This window comes from Vulpes vulpes, chromosome 1, assembly GCF_048418805.1.
Source record: "Vulpes vulpes isolate BD-2025 chromosome 1, VulVul3, whole genome shotgun sequence".
Taxonomy (NCBI): domain Eukaryota; kingdom Metazoa; phylum Chordata; class Mammalia; order Carnivora; family Canidae; genus Vulpes; species Vulpes vulpes.
Window position 1 is genome coordinate 93,928,738 of NC_132780.1, and position 20,779 is coordinate 93,949,516.

At 43.0% G+C, this 20,779-nt stretch overlaps 1 protein-coding gene across 2 annotated transcripts; it reads left to right on the forward strand.

Moving 5' to 3' along the window:
• The first annotated feature begins 340 nt into the window (after positions 1 to 340).
• On the forward strand, positions 341 to 20,466 carry ALDH8A1 (aldehyde dehydrogenase 8 family member A1). Of its 2 annotated transcripts, XM_025997866.2 has the most exons (7): positions 341 to 912; positions 4,649 to 4,796; positions 6,084 to 6,239; positions 8,036 to 8,185; positions 9,738 to 9,994; positions 13,612 to 13,773; positions 19,404 to 20,466. In XM_025997866.2, exons 1-7 carry the CDS (start codon positions 775 to 777, stop codon positions 19,854 to 19,856), a joined length of 1,464 nt encoding a protein of 487 aa, XP_025853651.1. In that variant the 5' UTR covers positions 341 to 774; the 3' UTR covers positions 19,857 to 20,466. The 2 variants fall into 2 exon arrangements, with proteins under 2 accessions (XP_025853651.1, XP_025853652.1); XM_025997867.2 differs by lacking the exon at positions 6,084 to 6,239 and having other exon boundaries at positions 666 to 912.
• The last annotated feature ends 313 nt before the right edge of the window (positions 20,467 to 20,779 follow it).

The following is a 20,779-nucleotide window of genomic DNA, read 5'->3' on the forward strand; positions in this document are numbered from 1 at the left end:
TTTCTAGTTTATAGAAATTCTCGCATGCATCATGGATATGAATCCCTGTGTATTACTTGTACGCAAGCATAAATGTGGCTTGTACCCTTACTGCTGTGGCATAGCTGGGAGAGATGAGCTGTTGGTTTCCGGAGGGAGGACTGCTCACAGAGAAGGCAGCCACGATAAGGAGAAAGAGGCAACAGATGGAAAGAGGGAGTAAGTCTTCATCCCCTCTGTGGGGTCAGGGCAGTGATGTGTTGAAGAAAACACGTGACTTGGAGATAAACAGATTAATGTTCATCCCTTACTAACTGCAACTTTGGACAAATTAACTTCTTGGAGGCTCAGTTTCTCCTACAATACAGAGGATTTAATGACATTTACTTTATATAGGATTGTTGTGTAGGAATAAATGAGTAAACCCATGTCAAGGACTTGCTTCAGGGTCTGTTTGAGCAGTACACAGTTTATAGTGTGAACCCAACAAAAGGAGATAACTCGGATGCCTTCTGACATTTCAAAGGGCCACAGACACATAAGCTGAATTAATTTACCATAGTACTATCCCTTTCTGATCATGTACTGGAAGTCTGTGAAATGTTCCAGAATCCTCTTCTCTCACGGTTTGGAGACTGGAGCACTCCTGAGTGTCAGGCCACCTCCCACTTTCACTGACTGGCAAATGAGGACGTTGGGGCTGGAGGTGAGGTTGGGCTAACTCAGGGTGGAGAAGGGTTCAGGGGGAACCTAACAGAAGAACTGCCAAGGAGAAAGACAGGAGTGGCCTCCGCCATGGCGGGAACAAATACACTTATGACACTGGAGAACTTCATTAATGGGAAGTTTGTACCTTGTAACTCCTATATTGATTCTTATGATCCGTCTACGGGAGAAGTGTACTGCCGAGTGCCAAACAGTGGAAAAGAAGAGGTGAGTGGGGCGCCTGGGTGGTGCAGTCGGCTGAGCACCCCTTGGTTTCGGCTCAGGTCCTGTGTGATCTCGGGGTCATGGCTCGAGCCCTGCAGCGGGCTGTGCTCATTGCTGAATATGCTCAAAGCCTCTTTCTCCCCCACTCCCTCTCTTTCTCACAATGAAATAAATAAATTTCGAGAGAGAGAGAGAGAGAGAGAGAGAGAGAGAGAGAGAGAGAGAGAGAGAGAGGTGAGTATATCCACTTAGGGAAGACTGAAATGTATTTCATGTGTTGATGAATTACATGTCTCTTACTTCTCTGGGAGCAAGGGAGTTGGGAAAAGGTGTAGAATTGTTAAACACTAGCAGAAGGAAGATCTGAGTTCTGGGAAGGTTGGCTTTGTAATGGGACTTTTAGGATGCAGGTTTCCCCTCATTATCCAAAGGGGGAGTGTTTGCATAAAGTGAAGAGTATCCTCCATTTTCAGAAAGTTCCTGTTATGCCACCTTGCTTTTGGGAAAGAAGTATGTAAGAATGGTAATGGCTTTTTTCATAAAAGTGAAAATCCTCTTTGTATTTTTGTTATTCTTGTTGTTAGCAAAAATAGGTGCTGATGAAAGCAAAGTGGCCTCACATGAACTTTGATATTTACACCTGGGACAAAACCCAGACGGCTGTGAGCAGAAGTGATTTAATTTAGGCAGCCTGACACACGATGCATTTCTCAGACATTCCTTATTAGGGGGTCTAGTAAAAAGTATTATTTGTTAAGACTGGTCAGTGTTTCTGCTTTCTTTTCTTTCTTTCTTTCTTTCTTTTTCTTTCTTTCTTTCTTTCTTTTTTTTTGTGTGTGTGTGTGTGTGTGTGTTTCTGCTTTCTTTTCGTTATCAAGTGTTACCTAACGTTGACACTATATTCATGGATTTCTTTAAAACAACAACAACAACAACAACTTGTTACTTCACTAAAACAAGCAAAAGTGAAAAACCCAGGGGTTTATTTTAGATTATCCTCTAATAATTCCTTATGTCTTTAAAATATCTAGTAAAGTAAAAGTGATCATTTGAATGATGAAATACAAAATCAAATTCCCATATATATTTGCTTTTAAACTTAACACCATCCCATCCTTTTTCTTAATCAAAGTGCTTAATGGCACAAATTGTTTAAGTGATGTGGAATTAATTTTATCTGAGAATTTTATAAAATGTTGGTGATATATGTGATTAGTTATCAATGATTGCACTGACAGCGTAAATGTGTCACCCAGTCACCCCCACATATTATTTTTTAAGGCACACAGAGCAAGATTATTTAAAAGATAATTGTAGCCTTCATATACAAATATTCATATATAAATAAGCCTTCATATATACTAAGCTATTATTTTTCTTTTGTTAATAATTTAAGCCTGTCTTGCATTAAAAAAAACCTTTAGACTTCTGGGTAAAAGTTAGCAAACATTGGCTAATCTGTTGGTTACACTGTAACTCACAGTTTTGTTTCGAATGACGGGGAGGGATGTGGGAAATCCATCTTTCTGTTTAATAGCCCTCCTGGTCTCAGAGTGTTTTACAAACTGAAGTTAAAAATGACAAATATGATGAATGCACCTGAAATATTTTCTATGGCTAATGGTTCATGGCTTTTCAGAAGATAGAATGATGGATGCATCTGCTAGCAGAGGAATAAATATTTTGGATTTCCCAACAATTTAACTTGCAAATATCCTCTCTGATGATCCCCTAAGTCCCACTTTTTTCTGGCTTGAAAAATATCATCCACATTCAAACTATGTGCCCAATTCTTCAGAAAGTCTCTCAAAAAAAGTGCTGCTGGTGCTGCTAACAGGTTTTTCCCTGTGCTCCACATTACTAAGCCTTCTAACACAGATCACTTCTAATATGAATCGTAACAACCTGCAAATAAAACTCCGTCATCATCCTTATTCCACAGACGACAGTGAGCTAACATTCTCATCTCTGATGCTTATATCAGTGGCCACGCACACCACACACACCCCGCGTGCATGCACGCACACACACACACGCACGCGCACACACATGGACACACACACGTTCGTGGTGGCATTTATATTGTAGCTTCGCAGTCATAAGCACAGGCCAGAGTCAGACTGCCTGGCTTCAAAGACAGACTGCACCACTTAGTACCTATGGTCTTGACTTAGAGCTGAATTTCCTTCCACCTCAGTCTCCTTACCTATAAAATGGGGATAACAATAACACCTACCTTATAGTGTTATTCTGAGGCTTAAGCAGAGTGATATATGTAAAGCCCTTTGTGTTTAGTATTTAGTAAATGCTTTCTAGGTATTAGCTTTTGCTCATGTTACATTAACATGTATTCTGTATTACACAGACATAGGGCAACTTCCAAAATATGACTACACTTGATTTTTCTGTATAGCAAAAAGCTCAGATTTTACATGGACAACATCAGGAAGATTAGATTTTACACCGGCCCTGGTAGGAAAAAGCCCTGCTCTTGTTGGCTGCCAGCAGGCCTCGAGGAGGCTGCAGTTCCTGGTGGAAGAGCACCACAGTCCATGTTATTCCTTCATCCTGTCTGCAAGTCTGCAGTAGAGACCCATCTTTGGAACCAAAAATACCACTTTTCCAGAAGTTAATAATTAAGATGAGAATCATTTTATCCTTTATTCAGCTCAGCTGGAAGTGATTCTGTTTACAAAGAAAACAAAGGAGGAGTGTCGATCAGATTTTGTGGGAGAGGACGGCTGAATTGTCAGATCACGTGATTCGAGAAAGCTGCTCAGGGTCCAGAAGCCTGTGGAAAAGGACTGTGAGGCTGGACCTGGGCCCAGGGGTGGGAGAAAGCCGTGAGTGATTATAAAGTCTTGTTCTGCATGTGAGAGGCAAGAGGGTTGAGACACAGGCTATGGATTTGCCATCTCTCGTAAGGATGTTCCTTAGACTTCGCCAGAGACTTATCTTGCCTTGAAAGAATTGGCCTTGCTCGAACCTTTCCATATATTGTTTCCTTTTGGATTTGCTCTAAAACCAGGTTTCCAATCTGTCCAAACACAGTTGGCCTCTTTTCCCACAGAGGCATCTTTCACTGGGCTGAGCCAGGCAGGGCGCAGAGACCATGGCTATGCCACAGCAAGCCAGCTCTGGCCTTGGGAGCCACAGAGATCTGGGTCTGAATCCTGACGCTGCCACTTGTTAGCTGTGTGACCTCTGCCAAATTACTGCAGTTCTCTGTGCCTTGATTTCCTCATCTGCAAAATAGGCATAGCCATAGTCATGGTACAGAATTTTAAAACAGGTTACTTGAAATAATTTGTATGTTTAGCATACTCTTTTATTTATAAAGGTTAATGACTATTATGATTAGTCATTGCAAGTGGAAATGACGATCTGAGGATACGATTTCAAATGAAATTTTAGATTTTGTCAGATAGGTTGCAGCTGGATAAAAGACTTAGAAATTCCACGCACCTAGATGAAGTTTTCTCTCTCATATGATATTCCAAAAAAATTCTATATTTTGACATGATTGAAAACATGCATCTATTAAAATTCAAATAGCTTCGTTCTGATTGCCGCATCATCACAGAAATACCACTTTGCAGGTGACTCAGCACTAGGAAGCATTGAATATTTGAAATGAGGCAGAAAAAAATTAGGTGTGTGTGGACCTGTGGATTCTGGATTCGTCCAACCTCAGGAGCAATAGTCTAAAGGCGACCCTCTCCTTTTTGCAACCTCAAAGATTGAAGCGGCGGTGGAGGCTGCCCGGTCAGCCTTTCCTGGCTGGTCTGCCCGGAGCCCCCAGGAGCGCTCGAAGGTGCTGCACCAGCTGGCTGACCTGTTGGAGCAGTCCCTGGAGGAGCTGGCCCAGGCGGAGTCCAGAGACCAAGGTGAGGGCTGTGCTTTATAGAAAGTGCAGTATGATTACTCGGATGCTGGCAATTCATACCCTCATTCCAGTTGTCGGGTGACCTGGTGCCTCTTAACCACAATGGACCGGGACTCAGGGCACTTCCACAATGGCCCTCCTGGGCCCATCAGGCTAGCCCACACCTGTGCCCCTCATGGAAGAGGCGGAGGTGGACAGAAAAAACACCCAGGAGGCTTGCAACTGGCTCACTTCTGTCCCATTCTGATGGCCTGAGCAGGCATGGCTGAGCCCAAGTTCCCGGGTCAAGGCAATAAATACACTTTGTCCATTTGGTGGAAGGCACTGCAAAGGCTTTTGGCAAAGGGCGTGGATATGGGGAGAGAGGAAGAAGAGAGATGAGCATGCAATTCCCCACCAATTCTAGGTAGACCATTTCAAAGCGAACTTCTAAATATTTATACACACACACACACACACACACACACACACACACACACATATGAGAGAGGGAGAAAGAGAGAGAGAACACAAGCAGGGGGAGCAGCAGAGGCAGGAAGCCCGAGGCAGGGCTCCACCCCAGGACCCCAGGGGTCCTGAGCTGAGAGCAGATACTTAACCAACTTATCCACCCAGGAGCCCACAACTTCCCAATTTTTAACTCCTTCCCAAAGGCTTGGGTAAAGGGGTAAATGTCCATAAATCCTTGCAGTAATATCTGTTAGGAAAACCGGAGATCTTTTAGAATTATATGGATGTTGTAAATCAGCGTAAAGTTAGGGAGCAGCCTGAGTCCAAGCCCTTAAGAAGATGTTTCCTGCTGGTGCTGCTGGCCTCGGGGAGCGCCCCTAGGTCACCAAGGGCGACTAAGGAACAACCCAGAAAAGCTGTTTCTCTTTGTGTTCATTCCGGGAGCCAGGACTTGGATGGGGCACGCAGGGAGTGAGCGCAGTCTCCGCAGGCCCCTCCCGGGTCCTGCGCGCGCCGGTCTTCGCGGCTCCACGCTGCGCGGGGGACACTTGGTGCACATGGTGCTTGGCCCCGTGGCGCAGCCCCCCCGCGGCGCGGGCACAGCTGGTGATCTGGGGTCGAGCGCGCTGCCGTGAGCGGAGCGGCGGGCATCTGGCCCGTTCGCGGTAGCTACGAATGGTTCAGTCTACGAAGCAAAGGGGCTTTCACTGGGTTTTACCCCCCTCCGCCTCCTCCTGTGGCCACACACCCGCTCATTTCCCCGTCTCATGAACGCACGCTCCGCCGTGCACCCGGGCCCCCGGGCGCGCTGACCCGCCTCCCTCCCGGCTCCTTGCAGGGAAGACCGTGACCCTGGCGAGAAGCCTGGACATCCCCCGGGCGGTGCAGAACCTCCGGTTCTTCGCGTCGTCGGTCCTGCACCACACGTCGGAGTGCACGCAGGCGGACCCCGCGGGCTGTGTGCACTACACCGTGCGGGCGCCCGTGGGCATCGGTGGGTGCCGCCCGCAGCCCGCGCCCGGGGCCCGCAGCCCGCAGCCCGGCACCTGCCGCCCGGAGCCCGGAGCCCGCAGCCCGCAGCCCGCAGCCCGGCACCTGCAGCCCGGAGCCGGCACCTGCCGCCCGGCTGACCCGGGGGAACTCGCCGCAAGGCTCGGGGTCTTGCGGTTGAGGGCACGGCTTGGGGGGACGTGCAGGGCCGGCCTCTTGGCACTCGTATTCTTCAGGGGTCTTCTCTGGAAGCCCGGGAGAACAGTTTGATTTCAGATTCGTGTACTTTAATGTGAATTAAATGAATTAGTAAAGGTAGGACACTTAGGACAGTCGATTGGTCTTCACTGAATTAGCTCCTTGCCGCTCTCTTTTGGAGGACAGGAGCAATGACCCAGACACCACCAGATGTCACTGCTCCGCCAACCACCAAGCACCCACGTCCGCTGGTCACGTTTCATGATAGGATAAAAGCAAATAACTGAAAAGGAAAGAAAATGGGTCCTATTACCACTTGGGTCATTTGAATCCTTTGGAAATAATATTTTGAAGGAATTAGGAAAAGCTCAGACCTCCTTCTTAGAACTACGGAGATGCATAATGCTGAAAAATATTCTCTTATCCTCTAAAGAAAAGATTTTCTAATGAGAAATACAAGCATATAAAATAAATGTTTACTTTCACAGCATAGGTTTAAGGTAAGAGTATATAGTAAGATGAATCCATTTACCTATTCATAAGGTAGATTGTGTGTGTGTGTGTGTGTGTGTGTGTGTGTGTGTGTGTCTTTTACGGTTGGAAACCTGGATGGTTTCAGAATATTGCATGGAGACAGTTCTAGATGCTGTTTCTGTTACTTATTTAGCAATCCTATCTGGTCATGATACAAGTGAGAACCTAGAGAGAATTCTTTATTAAAAAGTCCTCTGGCTAGGGACACCTGGGTGGCTCAGTCAGTCAGGTGTCTGCCTTTCACTCAGGTCATGATCTCAGGGTCCAGGGACTGAGCCCTGCATTGGGCTGCTTGCTCAGCAGGGAGTCTGTTTCTCCCTCTTTCTCTGTCCCCTACTCATATTCTCTCTGTCTCTCTCTCAAATAAATACATACAATCTTTAAAAAAAATCCTCTGGCTAACCAAAATGGATTTTATAGTCCATACATCAAAATTCACTGGCTTTACTAACAGGACGGTCCCCACAGGGCAGACTCAGAATCCATTTGCTCTTATTTTACCAATAATTCTAAAAAACTTGAGATTTTATGTTTTAATCCACAATGGATTAGAAACAGTGATAAAAAAAAACTTACAAGAAATAGTAGCTAGACAGTTTGATGATGAAGGAGAGAGAAGTTTAAAAAGAAGGTAAAAGCCTAAAAATTTCAAAACTCAGAGTAAACTATTGATTTATAGTGTTAAAAGGCACAGTTGCTTGCAATACTTTTTGGAGTTATTTCCCTGCAGCTGGCTACAAGTAAGCAAAGTTTGGGGCTTTATTATTATTTTTTAAGATTTTATTTATTTATTCATGACAGACAGAGAGAGAGAAAGAGGCAGAGAGAGAAGCAGGCCCCATGCAGGGACCCGATGCAGGACTCGATCCCAGGTCTCCAGGACCAAGCCCTGGGTCGAAGGCGGCACTAACTTGCTGAGCCACCTGGGTTGCCCAGGTTTGGGGCTTTAGAAGAGTAAGCCTAAGTTTTATGCAGGGTGAAGGAATTCCACATTAATAAACCTAGTTTTGGCCAGTCTAGTTTGGGAGGCATGCCACTGGTGGCAGTGTTTCTGTCCTGCCCTTGTAGCTGGTCTGATCAGCCCCTGGAACTTGCCACTCTACTTGCTGACCTGGAAGGTGGCACCGGCCATCGCCGCTGGCAATACCGTGATAGCCAAGCCCAGCGAGCTGACTTCGGTGACTGCGTGGATGATGTGCAAGCTCCTGGAGAAAGCAGGTAAAATAGCTGTGGGTCTGGAGAGGCACAGGATTGGCTTTGGGGTTGCAAGTGTTGTGGGCTTTAGCCACCTCGGTGTCACTGAAATCTTGTTTTGAATAGAATCTGCATAGAGCAAAATTGATTCCATTGACATCTTTGGTTTTCCTCTCGCTGATTCTTTTCTAAGAAATCCCCTTCATGTACAGGATTAGCTCACAGTTTTTCCTCTCTTCACCCCTGTATGTCTACTGCAGGAGCAGCTCCCCCAGCAGGTGGTTGGCAGGCAGTAAGACCATAGCACAGTTGTTTGTTTGTTTGTTCATAGCACAGTTTGAAATGACAGCAGGCTTAAAGAACCCAATCAAACCAGACACTAGCCTGCTCCAGAGATTGTCTTCAATGGTCAAATTCAATTTTATATTTGAACCACATGATAATCTTGATGAAAACAAGACTACTGTTGGGTACTTCTCTGGTTTGTTCCCGGACACAACATATTTGCACATAGATTTTCTTTCTGGACTTATAAAGCTTTCCAGAGTCAAGGACCATTTCTGAATTGGATAATGTACATGAAGCACTCATTCATTCATTCATTCATTCATTCATTCATTCATTCATTCACCTAAGTATTTGTTAACCATCTACACCCAGTTTTGCTTCCTAGGGGTTGCTACTTAACCTTACTTTGCCTCGGTTTGGGTGAGATGAGGATATCAATCTGACCTGCCTCATCCAGTTGCTGGGAGATCTAAATCACTTCCTGCAAAGATGGTCCCACAGTGAATGCAAGCTCTTGTGGGTATTAATCTGTCTGGCAAACTAGGCCATGGCACAGGGAAGGCTGTGAGGAGCAAAACACAGACAGGACATTTCTCCCCTGAGATAGCGCACCTCCCGGTGATGGCTAGGCAATAAATAGGTACAGCCATAAACACATTAAAATAAAAAATTCAAATGTAGGGCAGTAGGGTCTTGTGCTAGAAAATCTGGAGCATCTGTTTTTGGGTGTTCTTAACACTTTAAGGTAGTCCTAGAGTGTAATGATACATCCATATCATGGGACAGAAGACCCTTAACTGAAGCTCACCTTCCTGGGGAAGCCCTCCCTCACTTCCCTGGGCCAAGACAGTCAATCTCTTCTTCCCTCCACTTAACCTTTTCACACTGAATTGTGACTCCTGAACACCAACTTAGGGCAGGACCCTCCTCCTATGGGGCTTGACTTGCCTGAGGATATCTCTGTGTCCTCAGTCCCTGATGCCTAGTCAATATTATGGAATGGATTAATTAGAATATTATCCTCTTAATTTTTCTAAGACAAAGCACCTGGAGAAATCCCACCTAAGGTGCATTGTAGGTGGAGGTGGCGCTATAGTCTTTGCTCTGCTATTAAACTAGAGACAGCCATAGAAGTCTACACCCACCCATGCAAGCTACTGGATTTTCAAGGAGAACCTGTGTGTAACCGGAAGTTCTCAACACACGGAGAATTACTATTATAATTTCTGTTACTGTTTCTGTATTTTAACCAGATACAGACCTGGATACTGTTCTGTTTCCTGGCCAGGTGTTCCACCAGGTGTGGTAAATATTGTGTTTGGAACGGGGCCCAGGGTAGGCGAGGCCCTGGTGGCCCATCCAGAGGTACCCCTCATTTCCTTCACGGGGAGTCAGCCCACAGCCGAGCGGATCATACATCTGAGTGCTCCCCACTGCAAGAAGCTCTCCCTGGAGCTGGGGGGCAAGAACCCTGCCATCATCTTTGAGGACGCCAACCTGGAGGAGTGTATTCCGACGACTGTCAAGTCCAGCTTTGCCAACCAGGTGTGTCCTTTGGGTTTGCTTGTTTTGTTTTTAGTTAATTTTTAAACTCTGTGACCCTGTCAGACTGGATCTGTTTCATCACAGTGCAAAGCCAGGAGTTAGTAGGTCAACTAGTAGTCAATAGTAGGTGCTATTTCAGTGAAAGGAGATTATTAAGTTGTGTTATTCTGTTGACTATCTGTTTTATCTCAGTGCCAATCTGTGGTCTGTGTAGAATCACAGCTCCTGTTCAGCAAGCTCCTCTTCTTGAGTTACACAGCTTTTATCAGGTACCAGCCATGGGCAAAATGATTGAATTTTTGCTTCTCCAAGCTTTTTCATCCCTTTACACACAGAGTTACCCCCATTCTCTTCTTGCTGTCTAAATGTTTTATCTCCAATAAATCTTGTGTTCCCCCAGGAGCATCCCAAATGCAGCACACACTTAGAAATAAATGCCTGAGCCAGTCTAGGGCACGTTTCTTATGTTGGGGTCATGAGCAACTTTGCTTCTCCTCAAATTGTGTAGTAGATATTTTTTTGGAGGCCACAGTACTCGGCAGATTCTTGGAGGCCATGGCACCCAAAGGCTTAGGAATGCTGACCCAGATAGACCAGACTGTAAGCATCAGAAAGAGGCCATCTGTGTCTGCTTTGGGGCCACATTTGACCTTCAACACCCAGGACTAGGCCTAGGGTAGAGCAGGAGTGCACAAACACTGAATGATTTTCTCCAAAGGATCTGCTCTTTAAAAATTTTAGCAGTGAACAAAGAATTAACTAAAGAGCTAGAATTGCTATAGAAAGAAAGATAAGTGAAATGAGATATTTTTATTTAACTTGCTTAAGTTGTTGTAACCTTTTGAACTTTCATTTCTTTACCTATAAAATCATGGAAGCGATAATGATGCCTTCCAGTAGCAATTTTGTGAGTGTAGAATGAACACCGTTCTTGACAGTGGTTATTTTCATGATCATTATAATTGTAATTATTTCTCTCACAGTAATTCTTAGAGAAAGTGGCTTCATTCTGTATCTCTCTATATATCTCTATATATTTCTGGATCAATAGACTTACATTTTAGATTTTAGAAAATAGACTTGCAATTCTATGATACAGCTATTTTAATCATTAAAATAAACAAGTATCTGTGGTTCCTAGGTGTCTCAGTCAGTTAAGCATCTGCCTTTGGCTCAGGTCATGATCCCAGAGTCCCTCGGGATCTCTACTCAGTGAGGAGCCTGCTTCTCCCTCTCCCTCTGCCCATCTCCCCTCCCCTGCTTGTACTCTCTCTCAAATAAATAAATAAAATCTTAAAAAAATAAAATAAACAAGTATCAAAACAAACAATTAAATCAAGCATTTTGGTGACTTAGTGACAACAAGGGGAGGGACAAGCTGTGGACTGAGAAACAGCTGAGAGGACATTACATGAAAACTGCATGAAAGTAAACGCACTCTGATTGCCAAAATGGATTGTAGCTTCTTGGCTGCCAGAATTGTGCAAGAACATGACATTGCTGAGAGCCTTCCTCTTGAGGGGTATTTTAAATGTCAGTGGGGAAGAGGACAGGAGCCCAACTGGCTAATTCAAGATCACAGATTTTAGGCAAAACAGAGGGGCTGTTTTCTTTTTCCTTAACGCAGAAATGAGTCCCACATGGTGAGTTCTTCTTCCTCAGTTGAATATAACAGGCTCTTTTGAAACATCTCTATCGTGCGTGGTCTCCTTTGGCTCGGGGCACACACAGACTTAGACACGCTGTGAGACACAGAGGAAATGAATGTGGACTTCCACATCACTCAGACTGAAGTTGAAACTTCTCATGCCTGGTGACCTCGGGCTTATGTTTATTCAAAGCTCCATTTTCTAACTGTAAACTGTGAAAAGTAATACACCACAGAATTATTCTGAGTTATAAGATAATATTGTAAGATAACTCATAATAATTCATGGTGCCTGGCACACAATAGGCACTCAATAACAATATTTCCCTTTTCTCATTTCCTCTAAAGTCATGCCACTAGAGATCCTAGTATTACCTATGTTTTCCTGGCACTAAGTAATCGGGAAAACCCTGATTGGTTAACCCCTCAACTCTCTTTACCACACCCTCCCTCCCCACATGGCAGAGGGCACTTGTGTTTGCAGATTTCCCAAGCCAGATATGCTGATGATTCTAATGGTGATTCTGGTTGCAGAGAGAATTCTTTGTTTCAAAACAGTGACTATTTAATTTGGACAATACACCTTTGCACAACTATCAAAATAATTAGAGATATTCTATCCTTAGAATTATTGTGGAGATCAAATATTCATGTGGTAAAAATATTATTTATGCAGATAGATACTTATCATACATTCATAATGCTCTGAGATGTCTAGACTGTGGTTTGTGAATGATGGCATGCTATATTCAAATGATAGTGAAGATCATTTTTCCCTCAGGCACCTGTTAGCACCTCTGCCCAGAACATCCAATATCTCTATTAGGCATCTGAATCTTGACCTGTGCAAAGCAGAACTCTTGATTTCTCTCCCTTTCCTTTCTGTACAATACCTTTCCTCTCCCTGCCTTGGCCTTGCCTTTCTGGGGAAGAAGGCTGCCATCTGCTCTGAGGCTCCATCAAAAACTTGGGACTCACCCTTGTTCTTACCTTCCCTTTTCCTTATATCTCACTAATCCATCAATCACTCCTGTTGGCTCAATTATTAAAATATATCCTGGAACTCAACACTTTCGCAGAGCATCAATACCAGTTTTCTTGCACCTTAGGGTCACACGTTCCTTTACGAATCTGGTGATGTCAGTAGATGCCTATCATGTTGTTCATCTTTGTTGTTCCCGCCCCGGTCCAAGCTACCTCCACTTATCTGGACTTCTGGAATACTCTCTTTACTCTGATCCCACTCTTGTTCCTTTCCTTTCTACTCTCTACACAGCTGCCAGAGCGATCATTTAACAATGTAAACCCCATCCTATCATCCAGCTGCTTGAAGCCTTCCGTGGTCTTTTCATGATACTGGGAGCAAGATGCAAACTCCTTGTGAGCCTCTGGGACTCGGCATGGACTGCCGGGACTCACCCCCGGCCCTCATTTCCTACACTGGCTACCACCATTCCTGCCTCCACTCCTGGCCTCAGCCCTGCTTGCCTCCTGCCTTGCCTCATACACTGCACCACTGCAGGCTCACCCCTGCAGCAAGCAGCCCCTCTACCCTGCCTGCTAAGAACTGCCTTCCTCCACATCTAGCCCAACTAGCTCCTTCACGTCAATCGAGTGTCAATTCAAATACCCCCTCTTCACAAGAGCCTTCCAGGACTCCTTTTACTAAAAAGGAGTAAAAGTGGCACTTTTCCATTGATATCTATTCTCATCCTCTGCTTCATTTTTCTTGTATTGCTTTGGTCATGACCTGAAATTATATTATTGATTGAGCTCATGTACTTATGCTATTGCCTGACTTCCCCACAGGACTATGTGTTCCTTGTGGTGGGACTTTGTCTTGTTTACCTGTGTCTCCCATTGCCTAGACCGGAGCTTGGTAACTGGCAGGTGCTCAGAAATGCAGAGTGACCTATCCATGAAGGACTGTGTCTCGTCATTGTCCTCATGTGTCATTCTTGTTTGGCAGGGTGAAATCTGCCTCTGTACCAGCAGAATCTTTGTTCAGAGGAGCATCTATAAGGAATTTTTGGAGAAGTTTGTAGAAGCTACCAGAAGGTGGAAAGTTGGTATTCCCTCCGATCCATTGGCCAGCATGGGAGCTCTGATAAGTAAAGCTCATTTGGAGAAAGTAAGTAAATCTCTGCAATAGAAGTCTGGGGAGAAGCTCAGCGCAGAACATAGCATACTCTGTGCTTTGAAATGTTGTTAATTATGACCCTATTTTTTTTAATTGAAGTTCGATTCGCCAACATATAGTATGACACCCAGTGCTCATCGCATTAAGTGCCCTTCTCAGTGCCCGTCACCCAGTCACCCCATCCCCCCACCCACCTCCCCTTCTGCAACCTGTTTTCATTTCCCAGAGTTAGGAGTCTCTCATGGTTTGTCTCCCTCTCTAATTTTTCCCACTCAGTTCCCCTTCTTTCCCTATAATCCCTTTCACTATTTTTTATATTCCCCGTATGAGCAAAACCATATGATGATTGTCCTTCTCCAATTGACTTACTTCACTCGGCATAATACCCTTCAGTTCCATCCATGTTGAAGCAAATGGTGGGTATTCATCCTTTCTGATGACTGAGTAATATTCCATTGTATATATAGACCACATCTTTTTTATTCATTCATCTGTTGAAGGACATCGAGGCTCCTTCCACAGTTTGGCTATTGTGGATATTGCTGATATGAACATTGGGGTGCAGGTGTCCTGGTGTTTCACTGCCATCTGTATCTTTGGGGTAAATACCCAGAAGTGCAGTTTCTGGGTTGTAAGAATTACGACCCTATTCTTAAAAAAATTCTGACCTTTAGGTCTCTGGATACAGTCTACAAATGTTCAATATGAATACACAAATGTAGTTCAGGTTAAAACAGCATCTACATGGAATGAATGAATTTGAGAAGTCAGCATGGGGATGCCATTGAGAGTGAGGAAGATAAATTTCAAAACATAAGGATCAGCTAATAAGAATGATGTGAACTCAAGGTGGCAGGAATTTCCATAGATAAAGGTTCCCAGTGGAAAGGGTTCTGCCCGTGGCTTACAGAAGTTAGAATTCTGGACATGCCAGGATGCATGATCTAAATTATGTGGTCCTTAAGTGGGTGGGGCTAGTGATAGTCTACATGGGAGAAGTTGTTGATGGTCTCTGGGTGATTTATGGAAATTAGGTCTTTAAGGTCATTTTAATATAACACCTGATGTGACTCTCAAAATAAGTCATAGGATTTTGGAGCTGGAGGACCTTGTCTTCAGCTGTGGTAACTGAGACCACCAAGGAAAATATGCTCCTGCCAGTCAGCCAGTGAGGGACAGAGCCTTGACTGAAGTCTGTAGACATCTTTGATACTGCACACGTTTAGCAGATTAACACACTTTAACTTTGACCTTTACAACATTGTGGAACACAGATGCTCTTAGCGGTGGGAGTAGTAGCTTGATGGTTTCTTCTTATTCCTTCTGTTTTCTCAGTGAACTAAGAAGCAGGGTGAGGGGGGGAGAAGATGCTGAGGGTTCAGAAGGGAGGGGAGGGTGTGAAACAGTCCTGTAGGACATCGGGAGGGATTCTCACATTTCTAGCATTGTAGCCACAGAAGCTGTGGACAAAAGCCAAGAATCCTAATAGATCTAAAACACAAATGATATTTCTTTCTTTCTTTTTTTTTTTTTTTAAGAATTGAATCATTGATGAAGTTTTAGGCCTGGTGTCAACCTCCCCCTCACATATCTTAGTCCAGAACTGCCATCTTCTATGAAACTACATTTTGCTGGAAGCGACAAGCATTTATTTAACACATTGGTTGGACTTTGTTTTCTTACTATATCATTTCCGTGTAGTATACTTAGGTGCCGTGAATAATTCTGAAAAGGAAAAGCTTACTAGTTTTTTTCTGACCACATTCAAACATAAGCCCATATTTATCTTCCAAACAGAAGTTTTTAAAACTCCCATATATTTTTACCATCATATGTTTTCTATCTCAGTCAAAAAACTAAGAAAAGAAATAAAATTTCTATTTTGGAATAACTTAAGATGAATAGAAAAATCTCAAAGATAAGGCAGAGAGTTTCTATATCCACTCATGCAGCTTTCCCTTTTGTTAACATCTTCCATGTCCACAATACAATTGTCCACAGTAAGAAAACCACATTAGCACATTACTATGAACCAAACTGTATGATGACTTTTCAATCAACTTCTCATGACTTTCTACTTGATCCTTATAGAAAATAATCTTTTCAGCCACTTCCTTATTAAAATAAATTACAATTAATTACTCTGCACTCATCTCAGAAAGCTCCATGGCTCTACTGCTTTTAAGAAGATTTTGTACACACAGTTAAACATTTAGAAATAGTTTTCTATCATTGGCCAATTTATTTTATTTTTAGTTTTCTAGGGAAGAGCACTAACAATGGTATTCCCATTTCTTCACCGCAGATACATCTGCTGTGATGTATGGAGCTCTCTTGTTTTTGGTTCTACTTATGGACCCCTCCTACCTAGAATAGAATAGAGTACCTCTCAGGCAGACTTCCGTTTCCTCTCTTGTGTGAAGCCACAGGGTAATCCTGCTGAGGTTCAAAGGGTTCCTCAACATCTGCCATCCTCATTGCTCCATCCTGAGCATGTGTGCCTAGATGTAAGGAGTCACGGCTCCCCCCAGCAACATCTCCCATCAGGTGGACCCACAATGGGGGGCTTTCAGATCAATGCTTGTGAGAAGGCCTGGGGTGTCTCTGCCCTTGAGAGAGAGCTAATGGAAGCAGCAAGGAAAGTGTAAATGTGGCCTTTTCAGTGGAATTCTTTTCAGTTTGGTATACCAAACCCTCTGGGATCAAAGAAGGAGTGGACAGGGTCCACTGGTGGTCATCTTTCCTTGCCCAAAACAGAAAGTTTTGGGGGTGCGAACCAAGGGGGGTCTGGCTGCCATCTTTGTATTCCACTTCTCTTCTGCCATTTGTCTACATCTTCTCTGAATCAAATTAGCCCTGTAGAGTCCATCCTACTTCTTACTTACTCTGTGTCCATCTTACTTCTGTGTGGTTGTCACAATAGATAGTGATGCAGTAACAGAAGAATCCAATTGGAATATGTAGAAGCTGTTCTGTAATGGCAAAGCGCTCAGAAACTCATGGACATGCAGCATGCTCCTAAGTGGATGTGTGACTTGTCTGCCTCCCAGTGATGTAGGCGACTGTTCTCAAGGAGTAAAGAAAAGGCTCTCTCCCTGTTTCACAGGGTTGTTTTTTGGTTTTATTCTTGTTTTTATTTTTACCCTCTCACATTTTTTTTCCATTTGCTGTCTGGAGAATCTGGCTATATGCCAGCCTGCCCAAAGATATAGGTAATTGGAGATGGAAATCTTGAGTGTGGACAGTGAGGCTGGCGGAAGCAATGGGGAAATTCACAGGTGCATTTCCCAATAGGGCCAGGCCTCAGGCCTAACAAAGGTCCACTTTTGCAGTTTGCTGTCTTCTTTTGTCAGTTTTAAAAAAACCTTGATGTGTAGGGTAGGAGCAGTTCTGAAGTCTCCTAGCTGGGAAGCATCAGATCTATGGTTTATTATACCATTACCTCCTTCACCAATAGCACCAGTAGTGACAAGCATTCAGAAGACTTACTGCATTCCAGGCATTATGCTAAATATTTTACATATATTTTATCTAATCTTATGAATAGGTGGGGATGTTAATACCATTTTTTCAGAGGGAAAACTGAGCATTTAAAAATCTTCAGCAAGAAAGAAGAGGCCCTGGGATTTGAACACTTGCACTCCCCAGCCCATCCATCTGACCTCCGTCCTCTGATTTTATGTGCAAAGCTACCAAGTGCTAACTCCTTTATGCTCTCAAAAAAAAAATTTTTTTATAATAATAATTTATTACATTTTATGGCATATTACCAGTCACAACATTTTCTTTGTTTAGATTTTCCTGAAAATCTCAGTTCTTGAGCCACTAGTGTAGATATCATTCTATCATCCAGTGATACTTTCTCCAGGAAATAAATTTTAGTGTGAATCATCTTATAAATGAAAAATTTTGAAAAGTTCACAATTTGAAAACTAATACTTTCCTCCATATTTTATTATCCAAGAGCCTCTGAGAGAGGATTATGAAATTCTATGTAGACGAGATGATCTAAAGCTGCTCCATGTTTGAATCATGGAAATAAGTTCTGGTCCTCTGTGCAGCAGATGCCCCTGGAGTCTTTGCCTCGACTTCCCCTGTTTACGCATTATGCTGCCTTTGGCATCTTTTAATTAATATGAGTGGGTTGTTTCAAGAGGATCAAGAGAATAGGGGAAAGAGAAGTCCAGACCTAATTTCATCTCTACCCACAAACTAAACTACGGCTTTTCTGGGAGACGTTTGAGGTCATTGCGTGTGTTGGGGGGAAATGGGTAGCAGAGAGGAATACAGAGCTGTTCCAAGTATTCTATTTTTTAAAAGTCTTTGACTTCATGGCTTATTAACTTCTATAAACTAGAGCAAAATTAATAATAAAACAACATTACTATTATATTTTTAATAATAAAACAACATTACTTTTTAATTTTTACATGGCAAACACATAGCTCTACATTGAATATAGTTGTACAATAGAGTAATAATCTAATACTGGAGCAGGATGCTCAGATAAATATGAATCCAAAGTATGACTTCAAAATTTTACCATGCCTTTGGTGTACTGCTTAACTGTTGTCCTATACTTTTAATTTGGGGGATTACTTTTCTACTTGTCCCATGTTTATAATACCCCTCGGGGGTAGGATAATGTATCATTGTGACTGCAATGAAATTTCGATATATAAACATTACATATTATTTTATAATGAGTCATTTCTACAACCATTGTGTTTTTTTAAAGATAAACATAGCTGAATGTTTCCTTTTTTTTTTTTTAAAGATTTTATTTATTTATGAGAGACACACGGAGAGAGAGGCAGAGACACAGCAGAGAGAGAAGCATGCTCCCTATGGGGAGCCCCATGTGGGACTCCATCCCAGGTCTCCAGGATCACGCCCTGGGCCAAAGGTGACACTAAACCGCTGAGCCACCTGGGCTGCCTACAACCATTATTAATTAATATCTGCCATTGTCTTCAAGTCACCGGGTTTACTTATTACATAGTTTATTTCCCATTATAGCCAGCTATACTATATTACCTAGATGTATTTTCAGAATATAATCAATAATGAGACCAGAAGTTAGAGATTATTTGTTCTGGAAGCCTAGCTTTTGAAGAGCATCTTGGTCTTTCATAAAATCTATACATCATTCAACTTCCCATATTCTGCAATGGACAAAGCTCCCTCTTACCCCAAGTGAGTAACTGTTCTTTTGTGTATTTAATGACTGAATAAACCTGAGTGTGAATTCTAGCTTTCCTGTTTATTAGTTGTATGAACCATCTATCCTTTCTGAGGCTCAATTTCATAATCAGTAAATAAGAGATAATAACACACAGGTAATAGAGTTTTGAGAGACTTAAATGAGAATGTATGAAAAGCATTTATGTACATGTCTGGGACTTAGACAGTAAATAAATTAGTCCCCTCTCCTTATATTTGAAGGCTGAATGCCCAAATGATGGTCAGTCCTCAGGGTTAGCAGCTGAGCAATAAGATAATCAACTTTATATTTCTTAGCAATGACCTTTCCTAGATGATTCAAAAATACTGTATTTTCTGCTGCTTTGTGTCAATTCAAATGGTAAAATGTTGCTAATCAGGGTTTTTCCCCCACCCAGGTCAGAAGTTACATCAAGAAAGCCCGTTCGGAAGGGGCCCGAATTCTGTGTGGTGAGGGGGTGGATACACTGAGTCTCCCCGCCAAGAATCAAGGAGGATACTTTATGCTTCCCACAGTGATAACACACATTAAGGATGAATCTTGCTGCATGAAGGAAGAGATATTTGGTCCAGTGACATGTGTCGTCCCCTTTGATAGTGAAGAGGAAGTGATTCAAAGAGCCAACAGCGTTAAATATGGGCTGGCAGCAACAGTGTGGTCATGCAACGTGGGCCGTGTTCACAGGGTAGCTAAGAAGTTGCAGTCAGGCTTGGTCTGGACCAACTGCTGGCTCATCAGAGAGCTGAACCTCCCTTTTGGGGGGATGAAGAGCTCTGGGGTAGGTAGAGAAGGAGGCAAGGACTCTTATGAATTTTTCACTGAAGTCAAAACCATCACCATTAAACACTGATCTTGGCCAGTAGAGAAGCTGTTATGGTCAATGCTTGGCTGTAGACTCAGTCATCCAGTGCAGTGAGCAGATATACCAGCATAAATTCCAGCCACAACTTGGCACAGCAGGTTTTCTCTACCTTCTTCTCAGTAATTAGTACTTTAATTTGCTGTCAAAGAGAGGCTATGTTCACTGTGGAGTCAAAGAAGAGAAGACTTCTGAACAGGGAGGCACAGAAAGGAAGCCAAGTAATTGTCAGGCTCCTTGTCTGTTGTGTCTTCACTTTTTGTTTTCATCATTTTGACTGAATTCTTGGAAATCTACAGATATTTTTTTCATGTTTAAGTATATATACATATGCACATATACATATATATATGTAAATGATGATAAACATAACATGGAATTTGTCAGAGCAGGCATATATGGTAGCTCCCACTAAATATATCTAAACAAGAACAAAGAAAAATAAAATAATGACTACTTTTGGAGGGAAATTGAAGCAAGAAGAGGAAATAGTTTGATCCATTTCTACTATGGAGTCTAATCAATGCCAATTCTTCATATCTGTATCTCATGAGACAACCTATAAATCCTAAAAGAATAAATGTTAAGTTTAGAGGCTGAATATAGCATATATCTTCTTGAATTACCCTTTATTCCTCTTTATCTTCATCCTCTTAGGGTATGGACTTTATACAAAGTAATCATGGTATTTCTAATGGCTTTTTCTGGATCCCCTAATGATGAGAGGAGAAAACTGAGATTTATAGAGATTAAGTAGAATGATCATGGTCACATGAATGGTATGGGGCAGAGGAAGGATTTGAACCCAGAGCTGGCTCTCAGTCTCCACAGCCATGATCTCTGACCACCTCACACTTGCCTTGGGTTTTGCTCCAGAAGCAGCCACACACATGGTTCATGGAACACATTGTGTT